This window comes from Pholis gunnellus (genome assembly GCF_910591455.1).
Source record: "Pholis gunnellus genome assembly, chromosome: 12".
NCBI classification, from domain to species: Eukaryota; Metazoa; Chordata; class Actinopteri; order Perciformes; family Pholidae; genus Pholis; species Pholis gunnellus.
Window position 1 is genome coordinate 13,731,117 of NC_136539.1, and position 27,895 is coordinate 13,759,011.

General features: G+C 40.6%; 1 protein-coding gene across 2 annotated transcripts; it reads left to right on the top strand.

The window, feature by feature from the left end:
- The first annotated feature begins 47 nt into the window (after positions 1-47).
- grb14 (growth factor receptor-bound protein 14) lies at positions 48-27,084 on the top strand. Of its 2 annotated transcripts, none has more exons than XM_079169964.1 (15): positions 48-100; positions 3,981-4,195; positions 5,472-5,601; positions 18,531-18,687; positions 20,305-20,426; positions 20,599-20,673; positions 20,823-20,960; positions 22,039-22,149; positions 22,254-22,349; positions 22,712-22,774; positions 24,345-24,461; positions 24,763-24,832; positions 24,916-25,003; positions 25,470-25,563; positions 25,710-27,084. In XM_079169964.1, exons 2-15 carry the CDS (start codon positions 4,008-4,010, stop codon positions 25,854-25,856), a joined length of 1,596 nt encoding a protein of 531 aa, XP_079026090.1. In that variant the 5' UTR covers positions 48-100; positions 3,981-4,007; the 3' UTR covers positions 25,857-27,084. The 2 variants fall into 2 exon arrangements, with proteins under 2 accessions (XP_079026090.1, XP_079026089.1); XM_079169963.1 differs by lacking the exon at positions 48-100 and adding an exon at positions 3,531-3,571.
- Positions 27,085-27,895: the final 811 nt, after the last annotated feature.

Sequence of the window (27,895 nt, forward strand, 5' to 3'; positions counted from 1 at the left end):
ACACGTGCCAACAGTGAGTTTCAAGCCACACGGGAGCAGCGATATGAAGACCAGGTTGCTAGGTTTGAATTGGGAACTCCACTTTATTAAGAGGCACAAGGTAAGAGCAGCGTTACAGAAAGTCCACATTAAAAACGCGTGCGGTGTGACGGCTGCGTTGGGCTATTAGTCGGTTCAAGCTGGTGTGGAGGGAGCGGGGAGGACTGCGAAGGATTAATTTTGCACCGTGCAGTTTCGTTTCTTTTCTGTCCTGAAATGTTTACCTTCGTATGAACGTTATTGATTTGTAATGGAAATCAGTCATTACTATGAAGCATTATCGTAAAATGCAACCGTAAATTGATTACAGCCCGGATGTGTTTGAAATTATTTGTGCACCGGGACTTTGCGTAACCTCAACTCCTTCTCCCTGAATCCTCAATCTTAGCAATGATAAGCTAACAGTTATTATCAAGTCCTTGTTTTCTCTCACATGTTTCTTAATGAAATCCCCGCATTGAATGTACTGAGAATGTATCTTTCTAAAGCTAATTTAATGTCAACATTGTCCAACTGTCCTCCATTATTCTCATCAAATACCATAACATACATCACTATAACGGCGTCAACCAAAGTGTTGAATTCGACACCGTCATAATGTAATAGAATACCAGTTGACGTTTGCTATAAAGATGAACACTTCTTTGTCATTCTGACATTGTTCTACAGCTCCCACTGCCAGTCGCAAAGACATAAATTAATTTGGCATTGACTGAACTCCGTTTCAACAGTATTTTACAAGAGGGCATCTTGACCTTAGGCAGTGTGCCATTGAAAAGAGAATGATTACACTTTTTAAATTAGATGCCAAGGGGCCTGCTTCAAAACGACTGCTGTTTTCAAAACAGGAAGAACACACACCCCCACATTGCAACGGCTTCTCCACAGCTTTTACAACATGCTAGAAACAAATTAATTAAAGGGAGAAGTAGCAGCAATTCATAACGCACTCAATAATTGCTGCGGCGAGAAGTGACATGACCACTGCTGTCTGGCATTATGAATGGGCTAGTGTGGCTTTTGTCTGTTAAGAAGCTGCTGCAGCACAAGTGTTAATCCAACCACCCTCTCCCTGTAGTTTCCAACAGCTGCTATGCATCACTCCGTTGCATTCCTCATAAGCCAACCGTTTTGCGCCAAGAGTGCACAAATGTAGTAACCTTTCCATTTCATTAGATGGACAGGGTGCATGGAGCTGAACTGGACAGCTGTGGCTTCACTTGAACTCACGATGTTCTTTGGCGTGAACAAATATGTCTGAGTTGTACCACTCAAGATCGATTGGTGGACCCACAGCACACAACTTTTCACTCTTGAAGCCACAGAGACAATATCAGCAATGCATATCACCCAGAAAGCCCTACTATGTTATAACGGTTCTTCCTAGTACTGAAGAACTGTCAGACATTTCTCTTCTTAATTGCGACTACAGCCAGAATGACCATACAAGAATGCTGCAGCATGAGCCCCTAGCAGTTCCACCTTCCTCCACGCTGAGGCTCATCAAGCCAGTGACGCAACCCCTCCTGCTATATCTTTGTGGATTAAGAACATCCCCAGAAAGAGACAAGGTGCTAATGGGATCCCTAGATTTTGGTGGACAGACAGGGAGAGCATCAGTCACAGGGTGCTCTGGGGGTATGAACTATGGTGGGGATAGATAGGAAGCAAAGGGAGATGGACGCTCCAATGAGTACTTTATAGTACCAATGGAGTACCCAGGATATTTTCAAATGACCATATGGTGGAGGGCACTTATGCAACATCTGCCATAACACAGCCTGAGGCAGGCGAGGTTGTTCATCTTCCCCAGATCTAACCTCTTGGCTGAAACAGAGGTTTTACTTGTTGTTACAGCAGTGATAGGGACACACCCAGCCGCTGCAGGTTGTTGGCCACCATAGCGATAGAAAGGTGGAATATCCAGTTTCCACCATCTAATTGTCCATGCTCTGCTTAGGGGTGGCCTGCAGGATGGACTTGACTGACGTGACTCCAAGACTGGAGAAGAGGGATTAGGCATGGATGAGTCGCTACCCAACATTTATTTTTATCTGCACTGTTCAGAACAACAGTGTAAATACTGTCCTTACTATAAACACCTTGCAAACCTGGCAATCAGTACTCTGGCATGTCAGCTAACTAAGTGGGGTCATTCTTTGGGCTGTGGCACTGGAAGCGGAGCTGATAAAGGTAATTGGCAGCAGCCAGGGCCTCATTAGACCAATTAGTCTGTGTCCATGATGTCATATTTGGCACTTAGCCAAAACTGGTCTTGTCATTCAATGTCCAACAGGGTGGAATTCCTCAAAAAAATATTTCATAAATTATATTAAAACAATCTATGGATCATTTAAAGCTTAATGATTCATCATTTAATCTTTTTTTTTTATTTATAGTTTTGTACCAAAAAAGGCATCTAAAGAAATCCAATGTGTAACATTTAAAGCCAAAATGCATTACAGTGCAAAAATAATCAAAATAAAACTAAGTTAGCAAAAGCCGGACAACTTTTGTTTTGGTTTAGTTTCTGCATTGCGTTCTAGCATGTGTGCAAAAGAGAAAACAAGGAGGCTGAAACAATGTTGCATGCTGCAAGTAAATGATGTTGTGTGGACAAGGACAATCAATCGTCAGTCATTAATATGAGGGAATGTAACTGATGCAGTGAAATATCTACAACAATTAAACCTGTGTGTCTGTCAGTAAGTCGGCCGGGTCTTTCTAAGCAGTAACTCTTGGTGCAACCATTAAAAACTTTTTAAAAAACTGTGTCTTACAGTTCTGTGAAACACTATTATTAAGTTCCTAAAATAGATTTGGCGTTCATCGTACACCAATGTAATTAGCATTTGCATTGACTGATACCAAAAGAATGTGTTCCAGGCTATGAGTTATTTCTGGCCCACTCATGCTGCCTGGGATTTCTTGTCCTTGTATCAGTCAACCGGTTTACCAGTTGAAAACATTTTCCTTTGAGAAATACAGCGAACCACACTAAAGATACGCATTCGGGAAGATGACATTCATGAGCTTTTATCATTCTGAGATGCAACGTTTTACTGTTTCCTTACTCTGTATTTTTTGCTTCTGAGGGTTAAAACAACTGCACCAGCACCATATTTAACAAAGTAATCAAGTTAGCCGTGCCTTCTGTTAATGTAGTGAGGTATTGCTTTAACCCTATGCTGCCCGTTAGCCTGTATCTCCAGTAGCCTGTCCGCCCCTGGTCAGACTCTGTTACACATTACCTCTCAGAAAGATGTTATCATCCCAACCATCCCCCACATGGAGCCTGTCACTGAATGACACAGCCCGCAACACAACCAATCCGCTTGGCTGGCTACTCTGTACAACCACATGTCTTCTAATAATGCACTTTGAGTTTAAAGTGCAATTAAGATCACTGTGCGAAGTCCATGACAACATTTTTATAGTACTGGTGGCCCACACAGACTCATTACAGAGCTAAAGACACCCCCTTTGTGTAAGTGTGCTTCGTATGCACATGTTCTACTTCCAGCTCGCAAAGGTAACTAAAACAAATGCAGGGAAATTAAAGCACCACGTTAACAAAAGACGTAAGGCGGAATAAATTAGGCGATTATTTGTACACTACTGTGTCAGGGCGCGCATGGCTGTTTTGGGAGTCATTGTGTTAAAAATATCTTTTATTGTGGTGGATCAGGTTTGGGTAGGAGGGATCGTTTTGCCCCACTGGGCCAGCCTCGTGGGCAGCAGATGAGCCAGAGAGACTGTGTGTGTGTGTGTGTGTGTGTGTGTGTGTGTGTGTATGTGTGTGTGTGTGTGTGTGTGTGTGTGTGTGTGTGTGTGTGTGTGTGCTCTGCTGAGCTGTAAGCAGAGGAGCCCCGCCAGCCAGCTTACTCGAACGGTGCTCTGCACACTCTGGTCCAACAGCTCGTCTCTTGTCTCTGCTCCAGATGATGCCTTGGATTTAGCCGGCCCACATGAGTGATATGAATAACACGCTGGACGGAATACGCACTTCTGGAAGCCTCGGAGAGAAAGCAGAGATTTTTCAGAGTGGTAAGGGTAATGCGAGTGGCTTTACCAGCCCAGCCCTCATCCCTACGCGAGCTCTTTTACCAACACCAAATGCCCAGAAGATCAGGACTACGCTCAGCAAGGGGACCAGGTTAGACTCATTTTTCTCCCTTGCCATGAATGACACCAGTCTGTTTTTAAGATTCAATCAAAAGTAATATTCTGTTGCGCTAAAACTGAAAGAACTGTTTTCTACTCTACACTTTGCAATGTTAGCTGCCCCACAGAAGAATAGTACACTCTTTGTATTGGCAGGACTGAGACACAAGCGCCTATTGGAAAGCCGTAGGGTAGACTTTGTACCTGTAAACACAATGAGCTTGACCCAAACGCAGCTGTCAATGGAGTGCAATGTTTTATTCCAACAGTGCAGTTAAAGACCTGGAATCAAATCAAGCACCTGCTAGTTTGTGGGAGATAATTAGTAACTCAGTAACTGCTGTGTTTACAGAGCAGTAAAGAAAGTGTCAGTCAGACATCAGCCACTTTCAGAAACTGAGGCCCTCTCATCTCCAAGTGTGCTGAAAGCTAACTCGTATCTTATCGAGATGATAAAAGTAAAGAACTCAATATCCTGGCTACTATACTACCAAACATTTGCAGATGCATCACTTTGGGCTTGTGATGATTATAATATTTACAGATTATCACAAAAAATATTTATTGATCATGCAACTTTTTTATTGTAATATGGCTTATTTCCCTCCAGCCACCAGTTCAAGCACTTTGTTCTTGTGTGTCTGCTAGCTGCAGCTCACATGTGCTCTATCTTATCTAAAGTCTGATGGATGGTGCGCTGTGTCGTAGTCGGTAGTTGAGAGCAGGAGGAGTCCATGCACAGACAGCCTTGTGTATGCTTATCACCTGCTTCATTTATACTCCCCATTCAGCTACATGGGACACACGCAACAGAGAAGCCAGCAATATGTTGTAACAGCTCTCTGAGCTACAGGTTGCTAAATCAGTCTCGCATAAAGTGTAATACATCATTATGATTTTACAGTCTGGAGTGACTCTGACAGGCAAAATAGGGGGACAAGTGATCCAATCCATTATTTATCTTTTTTAAAACTTGATTTTCCACCGCACTTTCTCCCAGAGTTTCTCACAATATCACTCAAACTTTATTCTGTATCTGCTTGATCCAACATTTTACTGAAGCTTCTGTGTCTTCAAATAGAATATTGTAGATGTGTGCATCATTTTCTACACAACACATACAAATCCAGCCTGACACACTTGGCTCTTTCTGAAACGATGGGATCTCATATATTTTGGAATAAGATGTGAACAATGCTCGCCTCATTTTATGCAGCATCTGCTTCTTCCTCTCTCTGTGCCTGTGTTTTTTTTTGTTTGCCCTTCAGGAGCAATCAAGAGGGAGAGGAGTCATTCCCATCCCCTGTTCCAAACCCTCTCCCTGAGCTTATCGCCTCCACCCTCTCCCCCCTAGTCTCTGAATGTTTATTACCATGGACCAAAAGTAGTGCAACTCAGGTGAGTGTTCCATTTACAGCACTAGAGGGTGTTTGTGACACAAAGAGGCATTTTTATTTAAAAAAGGAAAAGAAAGGCCCTTTGTTACATTTTCAATGTGCTACCTCAGGCAGTATAGTTATGCTTTATTAGCTTTAATTGGAACAAGTGCCAGAAAAACAACTTCAGGACATGTTTGTCTTGTGATTTATCTGAAACCTCAGGGCACATGGTGTGTAATTGGTTACAGTGAACAGATAAAAGTCAGCATACTCAGAAAATCCAAACGCGCAATGTTGCTACTTTTTGAGAGCAGGTTTGTACATACAGTGGCCACTAATTAACATAAAAACAGGCAATATATGTGACGTGTGACGCCACCTGTAGACATTGCGTTTGAAATGTTATAACTGTTTGGTTTACCCAGGAAACGCCTGGCTTAGTGACCAACAGCCACTCAGTTGACACTGCATTTGTTTTAGGGTGTGCGATTTGTAATGCACTGGCATGGTTGACGAAAGATAACAGTGCCAGATATACCACACAAAATGTATAGTTACTTTGGAAACAATGGGTCTTCGATTTCACACAGAAGTAGTTAAAAAGTCTTCTCATTGCTAGCAAATGATGCTAGCAGACTTGTAAAGGGGTCTGTATACTTCACACAACCAAATAAAGAGAGTTACGCTAATTTGTCGTATACTGTATAGAGCTTATTGGCTCCCACACAGTGGATGTGTTGGTCCTGAATGGAGAATGGACTTCTAACCCCACATTAGGTAGGTGGTTAATAGGGCTGTGTATTGGCAATAATCTGGTGATGCAATACACATCATGAAAAAGGGGTCACGATCCTTATATATATTGTGATGTATTGCAATACTGTAAGCTAAGCGATATATTGTGATTTGTTAAAATGTGATTTTTGGAAAACTGTCATGTTGACAGTTGACGTGAACACACCACCATATGCATGATAGCTGAGTGAAAAAAAAAAGTGTTCTATTTTGATCAGAACAGTGGGATCTGCATTATGCATTTATTACTGTCCCTTTAACATCATAGAACTACTAATGAGTGCAAGTCAGGAGAAAATGTATTATCATGCACTGCAAAATATTACTTAATATGACTGTGATCTGTTGTTGATTGTACGTTTATACAGACCTCACTGCCAAATTCTAAAAAGAGAGCACATTCATTACGTTGGAAAGCTAACAATTATGGGTCTGCTTCAAAGGAGCCTGGGTTTGGATTTTGTCTATACATTTTCCAGGGCTGTTAAATTAGTCTGGTCTGTCAACCACTAGATATTTCCTGGATGAGGATCCATAGACTGTATGCTGAAGTTGATTTCAAGTTTTTCAGTATCTTTGCGGTGCGTGCGCGCGTGTGTGCGTGTGTGTATGTGTGTGTATTTGTGTGTGCACGTGTAGCAGCAGGGGGCACCTCAAAGCAATGACTCATAGGAAAGCTTGAAATTACAGAGCTCATCAGTTACCAAGGACGATCAGCAGTGTAAGAATACTCTGTGCTCATGTGTTGCTTTAATCCTGAGTATGAAAAAAGGAAAGTTGTGCCTCCATTGTGCTGGTAGTATATGTGTGATTGGCATCGCCTGCCAATTATCCTGTGCTCTCACCAGCCTATTGTGAAGATCAGGGATTTCCACAGATTCTGCATTTTCTTTGACACATGAGAGAATTATCCTCTAGTCTCTCAGTGAAGGAGCAATATGACACCCCGTTGACATCACTCTGCAACAATGTGGCTTCCTTGTGAGCAAATCTTAAAGTGCTCCTCATGTATCTCGCTGATGGGCCTGGCAGCCTCTTACTTAGTCTTTTCAGCAGCGGTACTGGCAAGACAAAGGGAGTATGTCAGAGTGAACAGCTGTTTTTGTGTCACAATCCTCATGTCACAGGGGTCATGACCTTCTTTCATTAGCACTCAAGAAACCAATGACATCACTGTTCCAACTGTGCAGCACTGATCCCCCTCTTACTCTCCGAACTTTCTACAAGGAAAATAGTTCATTTAGCATTCCCAGTGTCTCTTTTTGGGTAGTCATTTCTCCAGAAGTTCCAACTATTTGAAAATAATAATCTTCTACTAAAGGCAGGCTTAGATTATAAAATGAGCAGGCTATTGTAGAAACATGTTGCTCCTCTGCTATTTGCACGTATCTAAAGGGTTGGTGGAAAAAAATAGTGACGGACTTGGAATTAAAATCTCTGCCATTGTTCTTGTTTCCTATCGTGCTCATGGCACAAATGCAACATTTATTCTTTGCCACGTGGATAATTGCAATTATGCAAAAACAGGGCAAATTACATTCCGCTACAAAACCGTATGGGCGTGCTTTCGTCGTGATATCGGTGCAATATCTTTTGTGAATCGGACCTTGAGACGGGGCAGACAGCGGTTGCAATTGATGCACAATGCATGGTCCTATCAGCTGCTGCATTTCATTCTTAGTGAATTTGCCCGTCAGTGTCTGGCTGACCATGTTTTGAAATTTGACTGCAGTTGATTTGATTGGCTTTGCTAAATTGTGGCAATACCCTTTATGTGACATTGCTTTGTTTTACACAGGCATTAAAGCTATTTCACTGTTGAGAAACTGGTTCATCCGAGCCCCCTGTTAGCCCTGTGTTTGCAGTTTCATGGAGCATTTCCACAACAACACCACTAGGTCACGACTGCCACACTACGTCATTGAGAAACTTGAATTTAATGTCACCACAACAGCCAAAAATACGTTGTTCTGCATACAATAGGATAAGACAACTGTGATTGTTAAGACAGATCGGTTTGCACGGTGAATATGTCAGAATGTGTCCTAAACTACCTCAGCTGTTTCAGACATACAACCCAGACATTTGTCGATTTACTTTGTGGAATAAAATCCTCCGGCACTTTTGAGTTGGACCTCAGGAAAAAAAAATGGCCACTAGAAATGCTAAGCGTTCAGCTTCTAAGACTTTTGGCTAAGCCACAGCATTAATGCCACTGCGTACACATTCAGCATTACCTGATGATGCTGTAAATATATGTTGGAGAGAGAAGTCTGTCATGCTACAAGTTGGTCATTGTGAAGACCACTCCATGTTGATTTTGTTGATTAGGGCAACGTAAGCTGGCCTTGAGCGTAACATCATGGAAGAAACGGCAAATCTTCCGGATATCTGGCAAAGCCTACACTCTCCAGGAATATAGTGGGCAGTCATGCTTGGGCTCATACCAGAAACCAGAAGCGCACAGGCAGTCTGCTTCCAGACGGTGTTGAGTTTTCACTTCAGCCATATGACTCGGAGGAAATGCCTGCCCCTATAGAGATGTTATTTCAGATGCAACCTGCACCATGTCCACATTCTTCACTCTGAGTTTCAGCCTCTCCTCTCCAGCAGATGTAATAGGCTCCCCAGGGTCACACTTAATACAATATAAAACATTGATTCATGTTCTCTCCATTCGGCTACTTAATCATTTGTCAGAAAAGCTGCTTGTACTGACCAAACAGCGCTACGCTGAAGCCATACTGCATTTGTCATTTGACATTCATAAACTCTATCAACATTAAGTACGTCATTGAACACTGAAAAGAAGATTATAATGCAATAGTTCAACGTGAGCATCAGAGGAGTTAGAATTAGGAGTTATGCTGTAATCTCTGAACAAAGCTTTCCTTCATTGTGCCTAACAGAGTATGTGTTATATATATATATATATATATCTGATGTTAGAGGCACGTGTCTCTGTCTATCTCTCAGATGGACAGTCGTGAGATAAAATGATTCTACTTGGTGGTCTCAAACGTTTTTATGTGCACCTTTCCGGGCTTTGATGCTCGGTTTTGATTTACAGTTAAAGAGTTAACAAAGATTTTCATAATTATAGAATCACTATATAGGAACTGCAGAGATATTGTAGGATTGCAATGATTCTATGGTAGATAATGGAAAATACTTTATTCTTTCTCAATTTTTACATTTACTATTGACACCAAATAAGCTAATGGTCAAATGAACCCACTTCTTCTTCTTGGTGTTGATGAATGACTAGTGACTAGTTTTTACGGAACTTCAAGTTGAAGTTTACGAAACTGGTATTCTGGTATAAATGTGATGTGTGGAATGACAGCTGCAGACCCAGGTCATGTGTAAACAGTAACAATCAGGGCTTAAACTCTGAGAGTAGTCTGATATGAATAGACCAAACGTAGAATGCTTGTTTATGTCAAACACAAGCAGCATCTCTCTCTCTCTCTAACACTCTTTTCTGATCTTACCAAATCCAGACAGCGCTAAATATCATGTGAATACACCTAAAAATACCAACTTTTGTTCAGTCAAACATTTAGTAGTGTGAACGAAAAGACATCCCTCAGCTCACTGAAGGTTGTATGTCACAGCACACCTCAAGTACAGTTAGTATGCTTTGGATTTCGTGGTGCCAGAGAGGTATGCTGGTGCAACACGAGACATTTACTCAAAATCCTGTACCCAACTACAATTTGGAGGCAATTTACTTGAGTATTTCCATTTTTACGCTCCTGAACACAAGTGGTCCAACAACAGTAGTCACTGGCATCCGACTCACATTTTTCCACCGTGTGCAAAAGCACAAGAGCAGTAACATCTACATTTATTTTGATTTCATTTTTTAGCAATAACATCTAAAAAAGAATTTAAAGTCAGTGCTTTGGAATCGTCCTCTTGGTGGTTATGTGTGTGGGCGATAGCTACTATTAATTTAGGGACTTCTTTTCCCCCAGTATTTGCTAAAGATTTCGCTTCTTTCCAGGCTCTGTGCCATTTTTAGGCCAGGAGGCATTGCCTTAAAGGCTAAGTTCAGGGAACAAAAGTTTACTGTAGATAAGATTGTAGCATGACTGGCTGCGTCCTTCCTCAAGATGGATACTGCTCTATATCTCTGGCTGTTCTTTGACGGGTACACTGTGAATCTCCCTGGTCAAAGGTGTTTGTACACTCCAAACCTACATGTATGCACCACTGCTACTCTGGTTGCCGACTTGTTACTTTGACAGAGCCTGCAAAGGGGTCTTCACTGAATCCACTGTGGTCAAGGACAATGTGTCTAGGGCTGGCTTTGTTATGGGAGTTGTGGAGACTCTGTTATCATTCTGGCTCCATTAATTCCAATTCATTTTAGCTGTGTGATAACTAGCAGCGTCTGCTTGTCTGCGCTCTCACAAGCCAGTGTGCTGTGTTTCCTGATAAACATGAAGCCTGCTGTGGGAGGTTCTCATGAGTTGAAGTGGAGGACAATGATTGGTGCTGGTGAGGAGATCAAATAAATAGACCCATGCACATTTTGAAATGCAGCGTGCAGATTTTTGTTCCTGTAGCTTCGCAAAGCGTTGGTGACGGGAAGATTTGCGACATAGCTGCTTTAACTCTCTGGGATGCACTTCTAGTGTACCGAGTGACCCAAAGTATTCACATCCTGACAGCTTTCACACCACAACTAATACACAGTATACCAACCTACACATTGTCCCAAAATGAGCCAGATATATGGTACAGTGTTACCATAGCAGGTCTGAATGAGTTTATGTGTGTGGTCTTTATTAGACAACTATTTCAGGCTCCTTGTGGTCTGTGAATGTCTCTCCCTTATAAGTGCACTCATAGTTTTATTGAAATAGCATCCCCCCCCCCCCTCCACAGCATCTGGTGTCTTATGCGCAAGCACTTGTTCATACTTGTGCTCATGTGATTTCTGAAAAGACTACTTTATTATAGTAGTACCAGGGGAAAGTGAGGTGCTTTTTAATATGTTAAACTAGAGGCAAACGATTCACAATTCTATTTGACCTAAACTATACCCGTCAACCTTTTTAAAAAATGTGTTTTATTTGACACTGATTTGGTTAAGACTGAGGCTTGAAAATGCGAGTGTCTTGTAAAGATGGCACACTCATATTTACAAGGCCTCTTTGTCTAGTCTTACAGTAAAACAGATGTGGGTTGTGAATTGAGGCTGTGGGCTATTTTGGACCTCTAATTCTCTCGCTCTCTCGCTCTCTCTCTCTCTCTGGGCCCAAATGGCATGATCACATTAGATACACTAGTGCCAAAGCAGTGTATGAATATCAACACAAACTACAGTATTCAGAACATTAAGACTAAAAGACTAAAATGGTCATGATAATTGAATAAGAAATGCAAAAGTAATAAGCAATAAGACAGTAAATGGATAATCTGCAGATTTCCCCAGTACACTCTTCAGTTTCTAATTATCTAAACAGTTATCAAACTGGAGACTCTTTAATTATCACTTTTTGCCCATTTCCTTGACTAATGTCCGTGCACATAGATCATACAACATATTACAATGCGACAGTTTCATGAATATGCTTGTGAATGTTTGTTTGGTGAAGTGTATTTCACTTCTGAGACTAAAAATAGCTGTCTAGTGTCTGGCTACAAAGTAAGAAAAAATATGATACATGGACTTTTTGCGAAATCATCAGCTTATTTGCTGTGTTTTTCACATTATTGCCGGGCAGAATTTATTCCTTTGATCCCAAGTATTTAACAGTAGCTTTGTAATTCATGAGAAAATCCTTTTTTTTCTGTGTTTATTGGAACTGCGTTTCTAAGAAGAGAGAAAAGGAAAACCTTTTACAATCCCAAGGACAAAGGAGGAGTTTGAGTTGTGGGTAGGCGACATTACTGAGTTTCTCACACTTTCATTGTGAGGGATGTCATCCTAACAGCTTCCAAAAGGGTTACCATATAGTATTAAGTGCTGTTTATCATATTATTAATTATCCTTACAACTACAATTGGTACATTATCCTTATTTTCAGGTACTATGTACCTATCACGCAGTTAATTAAGGCACCTAAGGCAGAATCATGAATTTCCATGCGAGAAGAGTCACCTTGCCTGCCATCACACCACTTTGTCTGCAGAAGCGGGTAGGAATCTTACACGGATCTCTTCTCCACTCTCTCTTTAACATTTTTCCTCTGTATTCGTGAAGAGCTGCTTTATGTTCATGTTTGACGATCGTTCTAAATTGGAGCTGTCTTTTTAAATGGCGCTGGATCCAACATCATGTGAGCTCTCTAAAAGGGCTCACTATGTGTACAACGAGGGTTTGTCTTCATAAGTATGTTATATTAACAATCATTTCTCTGTGCTGTTGTTACTTGCTCAATCTGAACTTTCACCGGGATTCACACTGGGTTCTTAAAAAAAAATGTTAGCTTACGTTAGTGGGAATTCATCTTTGACACAGATGCAACGTGTCATTTGATGGCAAAAGATGGTGTTTTAAACTTTGAAATTTGAAACTTAAGACTCTGGAAATATTCTAAAATGTAAAATCTGCAAGAATGCTGAACAAAGCAAGCCCACACGTAAAATCTGAATATTCATATACAGTGTTTTTTTTTTAATATAGTGTCAGTGGAGCGGTGCTTTGCAACAATATAATGTTAATTCTTAGACTCCGGCCTGCTCCCCTTTTAATACTGCTCCATTATTTCTTATGGACTATAGATTCTTGCCTTCCATCTTCTGATGTCTTGCTCTTTTTGTTTACTTTGACACGGGGATGTCGACTTGTATTTCATATGATATTAGACTGGCAAACCTGGAATCTGCCAAGCTGAAACGTACAGTGAAATGTGGACCTGTGTGACACCTGTGTGACACCTGTGTGCGATATGGCTCCTTCTCGTGAACCATATTAGGTAGTATGAGATAAATATGGACTTGAGAACATTGCAGATGTGCCTCTTTCTAATTATAGTAAATGTGTCTTATTCATCAAGCCACCTCAAGTGTCTTTTACGTCCTATATCTGAGTCAAATATGTTGTGAAAATCCAACACCAACAAACTCAGAAGAATAGAAATAATTCTTTAGATAAGACCGCAGCAGCTCAGCAGTCATTTTAAAAAAAAACCTGTTTAAAGTAGCTACTAGCTTTCCAGCGTGTTTATCTGTGTAGCCTGATAACATTTGTCTGCTGTTGCAATTCATCGACTCGTTGGTGCCCGCTGGATGCTCTGTAAAGCAAACCGTATCCCGGCTTTTGATTTGTTTTTCCATTTGGTCCATTTCTGTTTCAGCACCCAGAGAACCAGTGCGTATAGCACCTGGTTTGGCCATTATAGAGAAAGTTCGAAATGAGGATCAGACCGTGAGGACATTTCCTAATGGTTTCTTAGATAGACGAGGCTGGAGGCCACCTCCTCACCACCACTACATGATAGAGCTGCAGCTGTGAGAGTGCAGTTCAAGGTTAAACCAAAACAGTCTAATTGCCAAAATGTCTCACACTGTGCTGTCCTTGAGATAAGAAGGTCTAATAGAGTTTATGTTCAACAAGACTATATGTAGTGCTACATAGTCGATGTCTGGATTTATTCTGCCTTGTCCAGACAAGGCTGTTCATCGAAGGTTCTTTGTAACACAGCACAATATGTTCTTTTGCTTCACCCTCTGCTTCGCTCCTCACCGTACGTTGGCTGATGACTATCACAGAATGTAAAAGATTGCGTTGATTTAGAAACATTTCATTGTTTGTCCACCAGAGAGCACTGACAAGTTTAGTTTTCCAACTTCAAAGTGTCTAACTAGATATACGCTAGATATACATCTTGGTCATGATTCTGTAATTTATAAACTGAAGTTATTCTTATTACCGCCACCAAGGAAGTTATGTTTTCAGTTCGGTTTGTCAGCAGGATTACGGAAAAACTACTGGCCTGATTTTTATGAGACTTGGTGGACGGGTATAGGGCATGTCCTTGGTGGAGGTCTGCGTTTTTCAAGCGTACATATAGTTTGTTTATGTTTGCCCATGTGTAGTCGTGATATTTTTTTTTAACTGACTAATATTAAGTACTGGATCCTTTCATGAATAACTGCTTTTATAACGTTTCTGGCCACAGCAGGAGACATTGTCACCAACCAGTTTCAGAAATTAGACTGCAGATTTGACTGCCTCTTTGAGTTGGAGGACATTTTTTAACGTTTGCTCTGCTGGTTGTGACTAAGCTAACAATACTGTATTGTGTGGGAACTGTGAAAATAATGTAATGTTGACAGTGTTGCCACTGTACTGAATTTAACCATTCAGCAGTTTTTATCTGGGTCATGAGCTTTAAAGTACCTTCGAAAAAAGATAAAGACCAATATCAAGCACAACAAACCAGCTCGTATCAAACTAAGCAAACAGAATGATCGCTATGGTGCTTATATCATTCAGATAGTACACAATCAGATCAAAATTAAACTATTCACACATTATGCATTTTTTAGACTTTAACTTGCTGTCCAATATCTCACCCCAGTGAGCCTTACTTTTGTACCATTGTACATTTGAGCTGCAACCAAGTCTTTACAAAAACAACTCATATTTGTAGTCGGAACAGCTGAAACCAGTTTGCTCTTTTGCCCTTTAAAGTGAGGAACAATAATCCTAACAGAGACGTTGCAACATAAAAGGTGTACTTGATTGACATGACGTAGGCGTACATGAATGCTATTCAGGTGAAAGCATGTTTACATTTGGATCAGGGTTACTTGCTGATGAATGCAGCTCTGTGTTCGCTGATAAAGACAGCAGCCGAGTACACAGCATGCTACCTTGCCTGGCCATTTATTAGAAACTTCTAACCAATGATTAACAGTGTCTTCCACTCAATGTTATGAATGAGAAACGATGCATAATGATACAGTAAGTTGTTTTAGGAGGTAAAAGTAATTACAGTTTGGGTTGTGCAATGAAATTAGTCGACCTATCTGTTGATATTATGAACAGCATGCACTATGTAGTATGGATTTATGCAAATATGCGTATTGCTCATCTGATGTTGTCCTTTCACTTTATATTTTGTTGAAAGTTCAAACGCAACATGCCACTGCACTACCACATCTAATGTAACATCTTGTGTGTTTTATTTAAATCTGTCTTTGTGATTCATAGTCAATAAGTTAATTAGTGAATCTAAATTAATCTACGGAGCAGAATTCCTAATTAAAATCCTCACTTTTAAATGCTTTTGATGCCAAACCACGTATGCACCATTTTGGTGCCTTAGGCCTAACACCCACTGTCTGACATCAAATCATTTGTGATAATTATGAAAAAATAAATAAAAAATACTATCACAGTAACCATGGAGACAGCACAGGAAACTGCTCTGCTTGTGTGGTTCAGATGTCCGCCCTCAGAAGTAACATGGTGATAAAGCACCCCCCCCCCCCCCCCCCCCCCAAAAAAAATCAATCTTTAGAACTTAGTTTCATAGATATTGTCACAAGAACCAGGTTTCACATCAGGACACTTCCACACTCCATCATGCCTCTAAGTTCTAATTTAACATTAACATAATTTACATTGTTTAAACGCAGTGTAAAATGTTTAGTATTGAGGAAGTAAAAAAAAGACAATGCTTTATGATTGGGAATGTAGCAGACTGCTTACCCTCTAAAATTCCTCTTAAGGTCTGCTGCAGAGACGCAACCCCACAGCACGATGCTGGGGTGGTGTGTTTTACTGCCGATGTGTTGAATGGCAGCAACACAAGTGAAAGCTGTGGTCTCAGCAGGCCATAGATCCTACATTTGTTTGTGTGAATGTTTCTGGCTTTCTGTTTGGCATACCGTCCTGAAGCAACAGTTTGTATGCACAGTGTCTTCATCTCGTCGGTTGTACACATGAGCTGCCTCAGAGTTGCCAGAGGTCTTTACAAAACGTCAGTAAGTCATTTAGACCATAAAATCCTGCTCCGCAACCCTGTGTTGTCTCCCTGCCTCCTCCTCTTGTAAAGGGGTCATATAAGTGGCTATTGTGTGTGGAAGAGTTTACAGGCTATGGTCTGAGTGATGGAATGGATTTAATGTAATTTCATTTCCTTCATTGTGGATGCGTGTTTTCTCGACATCCAAACTAAAATTGCCACGAAACTACCTTTCAGTCGGTGTGTGTGTGTGTTAAGGACTGCAAACATGGAGTACATCTGCAATGTTAATGGCCCAAAAAGGTTTCCTCACCCTCTGACAAACCCTACCCTGTCCCTGGTGAAATGTGATGCCGCCTGAATGATTTGATTTGGCCAACTCTCAGGAAGCCGCTTCCTCACAGCAGCTAAAGAAGAGTGCAGGCTAGATGCAGTTATGACCAGCAGTTCAGCACATTCATACCTTTTTTTTCATGATCTTGGGGTTTGTTTATTTGAAATGAATATGATGTTGTACTCTCAGCTGTAGTTGTCTTTGTCTCTGATTTTGGTCTAAAAGAGAGGTTTGATAATTAACCTGCAGTGTTGAACTATATTAAACCACGGGCTCCTGGAGTAATCTGTTTAGTGTGCGCCCTCGTCTTTGTGAGACATCCACAAGCAAAGATATTTGTCTTTGTCAGGCTCCAAGTAGGCTGATTAAACACTAAATGGTTTACACTGAGAGATGATGTCATAGCTGAGGGCTCCCATTTGCTGATGGCTCCTTGAGGGCTCAAACCTCAGCCCCGCTGGAGAGCACTGACCTCTTTTCTCTCCACAAAAGGAATCAGGCTGGCCCTGCCCAGCTTTGAACTACCAATAGCGCTCATAGAAAGAAAACAAAACGACAGTCATTTGGTCTTTACTTTGCTCCCCTCCATACCCCGTCTCCGCACCCGCCTATGTCAACTGTAGACAGAGTTGACCCAACGAGCATTACATTTAACCGGCACCTTTGTAATTGCTCTGTGGGCTCTTGCAGGGCATTATGCTGGACTTCTGCTTGCCATAGGCGTGTGAATGAGAACGGAGAGGAGGTTGGAGCCATTTTCAAACATTGCTGGCTTCATCTATCTGTTAAAGTTATGGCATCTTGTAATTCTGACTTTTAGGTTAATGTTCCTTACGGCAGGAGACCTTAATTACAAATACAATAATTACAAGTAGTTTTTTGTAAGATTGAGCTGAAATGACAAAATCAATCTCAACATGTTAAAATGGACTCTTTTACAGTATTTCCTAGTTTATTAAAATGGATTTTGTGAATAGGAGATGCAGATATAGATGCATTAATACAGTGATGTTAGAGAATGCAATACAAGACCTTTCAGTAATCGTACTCTCTCTCAATTCAGACTAGTGCCACGTTAACTAGCATACGTAGATGGTTTAAGATCCGACCTAGTGTGGTGCATTTCTGAAAGGGACTCTAGTTAATGAGCAGATTGATCTCTGACGCTTAGTGGTGGTGAAAGGTAGCAGGTGATTTGGTATCCACCCCCAGCAATACAGATACAGTATGTGGAGTTGGGACAGCGCTGTGCTAAGAGGCAGTTTTGCCTAATTGCCTCCTTTCAGCTCCACTGCAGCACAGAGCGAGAGAGGGAGGGAGGGAGAGAGAGGGAGAAGAGAGAGGGAGAGATAGAGTCTCGGTCCTTCCCGGCTGACGCTCGCAGTGCTGTCAGACGTCTGTTTTTATGTTTCTTACAAAAGCTCTCTTTTGCAATGCTGTGTACTCAGCCATGCATAGGCTACAGAGCTTGTACAAACTCAGAACACTGCTTGGCTCCAAACAGGGGGGTAAGTTCTTCTTTCAGATGGATTCATTTTTTTTAAGTGTTTGATGTCTCAATGTGGTATTGCAAGATTAATACACTTCACAAGCTCGATTATTTACATCCTGGATCATGCGTTGCACATTGTTCTCTACTTTGTGAGGTCCTTCATCAACGCTAATTTCTAAATATTTTGTTGCTGCAATAGGAAACAGGGGCTGCCTAACTGGTGTATGATGGTCAACCTGGTTAATTAGTCTGATACTTTGCCTCACTTTTAATACTTTTCATTGCACTCCTTCAAGTCAAAAACCACTCTCTGCTTGTGCTCCTCAAAGGTAAAAAAAGTACCCCATCCTGCTGAGAGGTTGAAGTGGTTGTTGATTCTCTGCTTCTGTTTTCAGGTAATCAAAGTTTATAATGAAGATAACACCAGCAGGGCAGTGGAGGTTCCCAGTGACATCACTGCCCGGGACATATGCCAGCTGTTTGTCTTGAAGAACCACTGCATTGATGACCACAGCTGGACCCTTTTTGAACACGTCTCTCATCTGGGAATAGGTAAAATGTAGCTTTCTGTATGAATAAAAAATCGTGCAAAAAGCATTACCCTAATCAAATCTCACATGTTGTGAGAGTATTAGATATTATGTAGAGGCAGCTCAGGTTAAGTGTTGTTGATCAAACTATACACACATTTGATAGTATGTACTGGTATTCACCATGTGATGGTAATGTTGTTAGTACTAGGGGCGAGGTTTGCTTGATTTGATGGGAGTGGCAGTAGTAGGTAGTGGGGGTGGTGGGCAGGTGACTTGGCGATATATGTGAGTGGAACAGAGCACTGCTTTGTGTTTTTGTTCAAAGTTTAGTGCCCAATTACAATCGTGTAGAATATGAGGAGGGCTAATATTTGGTGCTGATTGTGTCTTTATCACTGCGAGGCATCAATCGTATATCTTCCTTGCATAGAATATTATTTCTTATTCTCCATTGGCATTGCATTAGAAGAGAGGTATAGTGCAATGAATGTATGAAGACAATCACTGTCTTCAATGGGGTATGGAGATTTTCTCTCACTTGTACAATTTACACCCCTACTAGTATTGTCTGCATGCTTCTGTTGTGAAAAGCAAGAGGTTGCCGTGAGGTCTACATGTTTAAGCCACATTACCCGATGATGCTAATTTGATACATTTTCATTTTAAAGGGGTTTTATTTTATAACAGAAATGGCTTGCTTTAGATACTGTTAAGGGACATTGGAAGTGATGCATTGCATTGAATAGTTTGCTTCTAGTTGTAACCACTTATGTAACATGTACTGTAACGGAAGTATTTGTTTATCAAAGGCACATTCTATTTGCATTCAAGAATGATGTGTGACTGACATTGAATATAGTTCTTAATAAGCCAACAGTGAAAAACACACATATCTGTCATTGATATATTAACACTGATCTGACTGCATACAAGATTTCTCTGCTGCATTTTCACACTATTGCACACATTACATAATTCATCCATCTGTTCTGTTCCAGTCATCAACGTTTTCTTTCATCAAAGCCACGTATTGCTGTATTGTGAAAAACATGTATATAGATATTTGTTATTTAACTTTTTCTGAAATGAGATGCATTGTTTTAAAGCAGTAGACTGTTTTCCTGCTTTTTTGCAGACCGCTCAAAGTTCATATCTATAAATGCTTATTAAATCAAATTGTGAACAAAGCAAGGCATACAGTATGTCATTTCTCACAATCATATTATCAGCCATGTAATCATGAATAGTTACTTGTTGTCTGATGACGTATTTGCCCTGATTGTTTATTCAAAGTTGAGGGCTGCTACTCGTGGCTGTCTGTTGAATCAGAGGAAAACATTTGTGTTCACTCATTTCAAGTTCTGGGAAATAATTCATGTTTATGTTCTACTGATTCTCTTGAGACCTCTGCTCTCATCCAGAGGTTACACGTTGATATGAGGCTGATAATCAAACTGTGTGCCTCCAAGTAAAGCAATAATCTCTCATCAGGAAATCTTTGCATTATGATTAAGAACATTTCAACTTATGTATTTCACTTTGGTTTAGCATTACAGCTGATCTTTTATCCATAGAGAAGTGGGGAAAAAAAACCCTGTCACTGATTTTCTTTTTCTTGTCCACCTGCTCTCACTAGAGAGAACCATTGAAGACCACGAGTCCGTTATGGAGGTGCTGTCAGGCTGGGGAATGGACACAGACTGCCGGCTGTATTTTAGGAAGAATTATGCTAAATATGAATTCTTCAGGAAACCCCTGGTGAGTTTGCGATAGCGTTATGCGATGTGCTGTGGGTATGGTGATGGGTTCACACGCATGATTTTGCCTCGGGGCAGTCTCTCTTTGAACCAACCACCTGTATTCCGACTACTGTGTGGGTTGAGGAGACAAAAGAGTGTTGTAACAAATGATGTTGCTTTCATATTGGTAGGATTTTTTCCCGGATCACATGGTCTCCATATCCAGTGAAACCAATGGGGTGGTGGATCACTCTCAGCTCATACAGGTATTAAGTTCTTTCTGTTTACGCTGCACTCTCTTCCCCATTGAGTGCCAATTGCGAGGCTCTCAAACTCCTGTCTAAATGTGTTTTTACATTTAAGAGTCAACTGTCCACACCCATCTATGGACACATATTTCTCTCCCCAACCACAGACCTTTCTCAACTCCAGCACTTGTCCAGAGATACATGGACACCTCCATGCCAAAGAGCAAAGCAGGAAGTCTTGGAAGAAGTTTTATTTTGTCCTGCGGAGGTCGGGGCTTTATTTCTCCAATAAGGGAACTTCCAAGGTCAGTAAAACAAAATGACTCAGCTACAGAATGTCGTCTGCATTTTACCAAATGTTAAGAGCAATATAAGAAGCGGAATGCAACATGGGTTATTTGTTGCATACAAATTAAAACCATTCTGTTGCACGCAATCCTATTTTATATCCTACTTGGATATTTATATGTTGCTGCATTACATTGGTCTGGAGCCCTTGCTTGAGTTGAATGCACATACTGTAGTTGCGCTGTAATATTTATGATAAAATTGGAAAAGACTACTATTGGTACACTGTGGGGTCAACAGTTCATCCTCTGTATATATCTCACTCGTGCTTGGAGAGGGCAGTGGAACAGGTTGAGCTTGATTTTCCTTAGGTCGGCTGGCATGTCACCCAGGCAGAAACAGGATTCTCAAAGCTGCTGACAAGTGAAGCTTATACCTAGGCACACGGCGTGCCAACACAACCATTTCTCAACTGCTTTCATTTCCTACAACAGTAGACCTTTTGTTGTCGGGTGCAGGGAGGCTTTGGTATGGTGCCCACTTTTACTCTAGCAGGTTTACCATTCATCTGTGGTCGGACACATAGTCCGTCAGCACAGTCGCTAACGGCTGAGGCATTACTTTTAAATAAGGAAGTAGGGCCACTGCGTCACATGAAAGCAGAACAATGGTAATCTTTGTGCCTTTTTTCTTTCTTTGAAATGTTTCTTTGGCACAATGTGGGCACTGATACTGTCTCGTTACAGGCCCTATATTTTTATTGTGTACCTTCTGTGAAAAAAATTAGACTGTAAGTGTGGTTTGATTCAAATATAGGTGGCATTTATCCACTGTTCAGATTTGGATTTCCAACAGAAGCATGCGTGCTTCATGTCCAATTCATTTACAAAAGTAAATGACTGTGTTGTGCACCGTGTTCTTCACATTAGTGACCACATCATAAAATGTATTGAAGAGGCAAGACTGCAATACTGACACACACACAAACACAGACCTGCATCTCCATCAATACTAGACCCAACACTGTGATTTGATGTTGCATGAAAGTTCTTTCTGTGCTTTTGTTTTATAATGACTTCCTCTCTTTTTTTACAGGAACCAAGGCATCTCCAGTTCATTGCCGATTTCAGCGACAGTGATGTCTACACAGTGTTGTCAGCCAAAAAACTACACGGAGCACCTACAGATTATGGCTTCTGTGTCAAGGTACCGTCACTTTCTAGAAATGCCCAAACTGCACCGAAGGAGCAGAAGTAGAGTATTGATTCTCAGCATGCTGAACTCCTTTTTTCTCCTTCTTCTTTCTCCAGTCCACAAAGTGTAGTTCAGCCCGGGACTTGAAGCTGCTTTGTGCGGATGATGAGCAGACCAGGACCTGCTGGATCACAGCCATGCGCTTGTTAAAGGTTGGCTCGCTGATCACTAACCGGTGATGTCTAAGGGGAGGAATGCTGAGTCAGTTCTAGAATCAGATTTAGCTTTGGGAGGAGGTCAGGGGAAACTACCGAGTGATGCTGGATTAGCACTCGTAGCCTTTTTAGAAGCAGCATGTGTTCATTGTCTGGATATCTGATGGATACACTTAAGAGCATTAAGTCACTCTCCTGCTGGTCTATGAATAATATACAGTCAAGCTTAACAGGCTTTATTTGTATCTGCCCCTTTTCATCACTCCTCTCCAGCGATACTGAAAGTATTTTAAAGTTAAGATGTAATAGATATTTGAGATTAGAATCTAAAATGGTGACTTTTTTTGTGTGTGTTTCAGTATGGGATGGAACTGTACCAAAACTTCATTCAGCCACACCAGAAACAAAAAGCTTCGCCAATGGTAAGCTGAAGGTCTTATTTTCATGTCATGCAACTCACTTGAAAATGCCTTATTAAAAGCTTCTATCCTCACATTACAAATGTACTTTGGTAAGCTTTTATTAACAGTGGATCAAAAGATTGTGATACAGCTCACGCAGTAAACACAACATCTGCAGTTTGCCTTAACTTCACCTGGTTGGGTCAGCGTTAGCTTGTTGGTGTTTCAGCCCACATACTGTCCTCACCAACCTTGTTTCAAACCCAAGCAGGGAACTTATTTCAGCCATAAAGTTCTGATGTACCCACGTATAATACCTGCCAAGCGCCAAATGACAGACTGATAACGTTAGCAACTAGCTGGAGAACATGGTAGCCAGATATTTTACTCAGGAGTTGGTTTGAGACCAGGAAAGTGAAAATGGGACATTGTATATAGTTAAATGTTTGTGAACAAGTTTGCCATATCAACTTTATAAGGTAGTACAATGTCTGTTGTTTTTCTAGCTTGTTCCACTGCTCCCAGGTGACCAATACACAGGCCCAACACATAGCAGTGCTGTAATATAAATGCATAGGACAAATGAGGCACCTTCAGTGTGTTCATGTAGGTTTGGTGTCTCAGAATAGCCTCAGACTCTACTGGGAGTATTTTTGTGGCAGTGAACACAATCTATTTATGGCTTTTGGACATGTTCATGAACCCTCCACTTTCTAAAAATACACAGTGATCAGCTGCTCTCAGATTTAACAACTCATCACCTCTTCTCTGCTGTCGGAGGGTCATATGTGACCAACAGCCTCGCCAAGAGGATTAGCTAGAAAGATACGAGAGTACATGAATCTGCCAAATGCACGGTCAGGCTGCTGAATCTCCTGTGCTTCACTAGACAGATTCAGCTAAACATGCTACCTTGAGAAAACCGCTTCATATGATCACTGAAGTAATAAAAAGCTGTAACCGTATACAATATTAAGTAACACATATATATGCACAATGATGGGTATCTTTACATCATTGGAATTGGGGCAGAGTGAATAAGACGGACGGGAATGCCTCTATGCGCAAACAAACACTGCTCACTTTGTTTTAACCACTCATTTATAGTCTAAGCTTAGTAGGTGGTAGTGGAACAAATGTGGTAATATTAAAAGCTTCTTGGTAATCCTGATGATAAGAATTTTCTTGAGTGTGTGCAGTGAGCCACTCACTATATGGCAGCTTAAAGGACTAAAATGTGCCCATGTGTCATTCTTTTCAAAGCCACTCTAATCCTTTTTCTATGGAGTTTTCTGTCTGCATCATCTAGAAATGATAAAAATGAAGTCCTTCTTCAGACACTAGATGGCAATACAATACCATGAGACAGCAAAAGGCAGTCTAGTCCTCTTCCGCAGTATACAAAGGAAATCAACCCCAAAAAGGAAAACATTTGGGTATTTTGTAGAATAAAATACATATCTTTAGACAGTTTTTTTTTTTTTAATGAGAAAATAAAGCCAAAAAAACAACAACAGGGGAATAATTGAAAGAAAAATAAGTCATACGGTCAGTACAAAAATAACATTTCAACGTATGTGTACAATTTCAGAGAAGTATCTCAGAGAATTCACTGGTGGCGATGGACTTTTCTGGCCAAAAGAGTCGGGTTATTGAGAACCCATCTGAGGCGCTGTCTGTGGCCGTAGAGGAAGGCCTGTCATGGAGGGTAAGTCCGGCTATCACCTCGTGAAAACATCTACTTCATGACATCTCGAGAATAAACAAAAGGGTGTGAGAGAATCTAGGAACCAATCATTCAAATGTTATTATGAGCTCTGACAAACAAGAGTTATTAGGAATTAGCATAGTACTTTTTAATATTCAACAGTATATTTATACACATAGTTGCTTAACACAACAAAATAAAGCTTATTAAGTCAACAGTTGTAAGCACATCATAAGTTGTGATTGTAATAGGATAAGTTAACGTCAACTTACATTGCGACTGTAACTCATTTCTCCTGTAGAGGAAGAGCTGCCACCGCCTGAGCAGCCATGGGAGCCCCTCCACATCACAGAGCTCGGTGTCAATCATAGGTTTGTGTGTCACTTTTCTTTTAAATTTTGATTTGCTCTCTGTACATAAGTGAAATGGATAATTTGCAATATATGTGCTTCAGCCCTCCACTTGGCTCAGTCCTGGTTCCACGGCAAACTGTCTCGGGACGAGGCTCAGCGTCTAATCACTCAACAGGGTCTTATCGATGGGTAAGCAGTTATAGTGCTTTTATGTCGTTACATTATGTCATTAAAGACATTAGGTAGTAGGTAGACGTCTGGGTTTGCAGCATTTGGTGCATGATCCTCAACAGGGAGGCTTTTTTGCGATATCCACTTTTCTAAAGGACAAGGTTGGTAGTTCTGTTAATAAAGGTTGATTTCCCTGTAAAATACCTTTTTAATGTGAGTCACATTTGAATTGAACAAATAGATTTCTGTTGACAATACATTTGTGCAATTATGTGGTGGGTAGTTACAAAATGTAATAATTGTAGAGATTATTTTAAGAAGACACATAAAACATTTGAATTATTGTATCATCACAACATCTAAATGTATCTTTACAGCAATATTCTCTAGTGGGCCATAATAGACTGGACTTCATGAGACAATATAAATACATTCATATTTTGTAATAATAATAATAATAAAAATGCGTTCTTCTTGTTTTCAGAGTATTTCTTCTGAGAGACAGCCAAAGCAACCCGAAGACATTTGTACTGTCGCTGTGCCACATGCAGAAAATCAAACACTTTCAGATCTTACCTGTGAGTACAATCCACTGTTTGGACGCACAATATTTTTTAATAATCTTCCCAATTTGAGCCTGACGTTTAGTAAGTCACCTGTCTCTTGTGCGTGATTCCTTTGTGTGTGTGCTTGTGCACGTATATGTGTGCGTACTCCACTGCAGGTGGACGACGAAGGGGAGTCACTCTACAGTCTGGACGACTGTCACACGCGGTTCTCTGACTTGATCCAGTTGGTGGAGTTTTACCAGCTAAACCGAGGGGTGTTGCCCTGCAAGCTCAAACACCACTGTTTCCGGATCACCCTGTGAACGAGGGACCCAAGAGACCCCCCGAGGGCCCACATGCACCTTAACTCCAGGGCCTTTCAGGACATACACTCCCAGTGTTCTTGTGCCTTGAAGAAGAAAGAAATACAGACTTAACAGCCGTGCTAACTGAAACCACTGTTGTCATGCACTATCGCCTTCTTCATACTTTGCCACGTGGCTCCTCCTTATTTTTATATTTCAGAAAAAGTTGAATTTGACAATAGACCGTATGATAACCGACTACATGTGCTGAAGATGATGATGTGCAGTTTTGCTTGTTGAACGTTAATCTTTGGTGCTGTAATGTGCCCATGTGTGGCCGTAAATCCATTGTGCAAAGTCCAAACATGACTTATTGTACTGTGTATTGTAGAGCTGAACGTGTACTGCAAACAGCTTGTGATTCTACCAACATCATGACATCAGTGAAAGAAAGTATTTTATTACTCCTATACATACAGTAGCTTGCATTTGAGTTTGGTATGCATACAGTAATTTCATAAACATAAACCTGTCACCAATTTTTATTTGAAACCACATCATTCTGGGACTTGTAGTACACAACACCTCTGTCATGTTAAATTTGAGTAAAACTAAGCTATCTTACTTTTCATTGTCATTGTATTTCTAAGCATTCAGGTATTTTTAAAAAAAGAAAATGATTGTTGTTTTCTATTTGAGTGCTTAAACAACCTATCAGGAAGTGTCCCTGTGCATGCCCTGTAAGCTGGACTGAGACTGCTGTAGAGAGACGGGGAGAGGCAACGTACGGGTGGAGAGAAATGGCACAACCTCACTAGCCTGCACTGTACATTCATTGTAAACGATCGTGATTAAATGAGATGTTTGTATTACATGAAATAAGTTGTGAGCTTGCTCTACAGCGAGAACGGTGAAATATGTTTCACTCATTTTTGATAGTAGCCATTAAGATGGAAATCCGAAATACTGTGTGACTGATTTTGATCATAAATTCAGTTATGTAATTTAGGTTTTATATTTTCAAAGATTCAGGTATACAGTTTGCCACTGGTGTGGATACATATTGTTTCAGATATTGTTTGTTTTTAATAAGCCAATGGTGCATCAGCTTTTAAGAACAAGGCATTTTAAATCAGTGACATAATTGAAATGTCCATCTTCTGTTTCATTTTTTCTATTCAGCTGGACAACAGTGCATTGGTCAATAAATGTCATGGACTGCATAGTTTTATATAAACAAAGTGTTTGTAATGTATGATTTGTATGATTTATTGTTACGTTTAACGATAAGCTGCAAGGTAAACGCACTGTTAGTTAAAGCCACATTACAGTACACAGTTCAATGATGTTTAAAAGCTGCCAGCAATTGCTGTGGTTAAATACGCAGCACGCTAAACTCTCAACTAGAAAGCCCAGATGAGATCTGGGACAGAGTGGAGCAATAGATGACTATATCTCTTTGTTGTATAAAATAGCATACTGCTTAGTCTTTGTATGCTAAAGAGGTTATGATACAAATGCAATGACTGACACTAAATCTCACTAATGAAACGTTCACGTCTTTAGCACACAGTGGGGCGCTTCTTTGCTCAGAAAGATTTTTTTACATGATTTTCTAATGAAATCCAGCACATAGTTAAATTTAGCAGCACTATATAGCATATGTATGGGACACATTAGCCTAACATTGTCAAGTATGATTTAATGATTCGGGTGGGCAGCATGTGTATATGTGTACATACACTTATATCCGCCACATAAATCATTTTTATAACCACTAGATGGTACTACTTGTCCAGGTTTATGTTTGAAATAATTGTGTCTTATGCAATTTAAATGACATAATACATATACAATGTGTCATAGATGCAAGTTAAGTTCATGTTGACTTCAAAAAGTTGTGCAACTAAGACTTCACTGGTATTGAGCATCTAAGATTGTATATGCAAATGCTGCGATTACACCAAGAAACATATATCGAATGTATTGCAATGAGTAAGTGTATTTTACGATGACACCCCCTGTGTGTCTGTTGTTTCTCTGATATTAAGTAATGT

Excerpts from the sequence above, each read along its gene's own strand:
- grb14 (XM_079169964.1), top strand. The coding sequence starts at position 4,008 with ATGAGTGATATGAATAACACGCTGGACGGAATACGCACTTCTGGAAGC. Across the intron at positions 18,688-20,304 it reads CGTCTCTCATCTGGGAATAG|AGAGAACCATTGAAGACCAC; the intron begins GTAAAATGTAGC and ends TGCTCTCACTAG. Across the intron at positions 22,350-22,711 it reads CAGCCATGCGCTTGTTAAAG|TATGGGATGGAACTGTACCA; the intron begins GTTGGCTCGCTG and ends TGTGTGTTTCAG.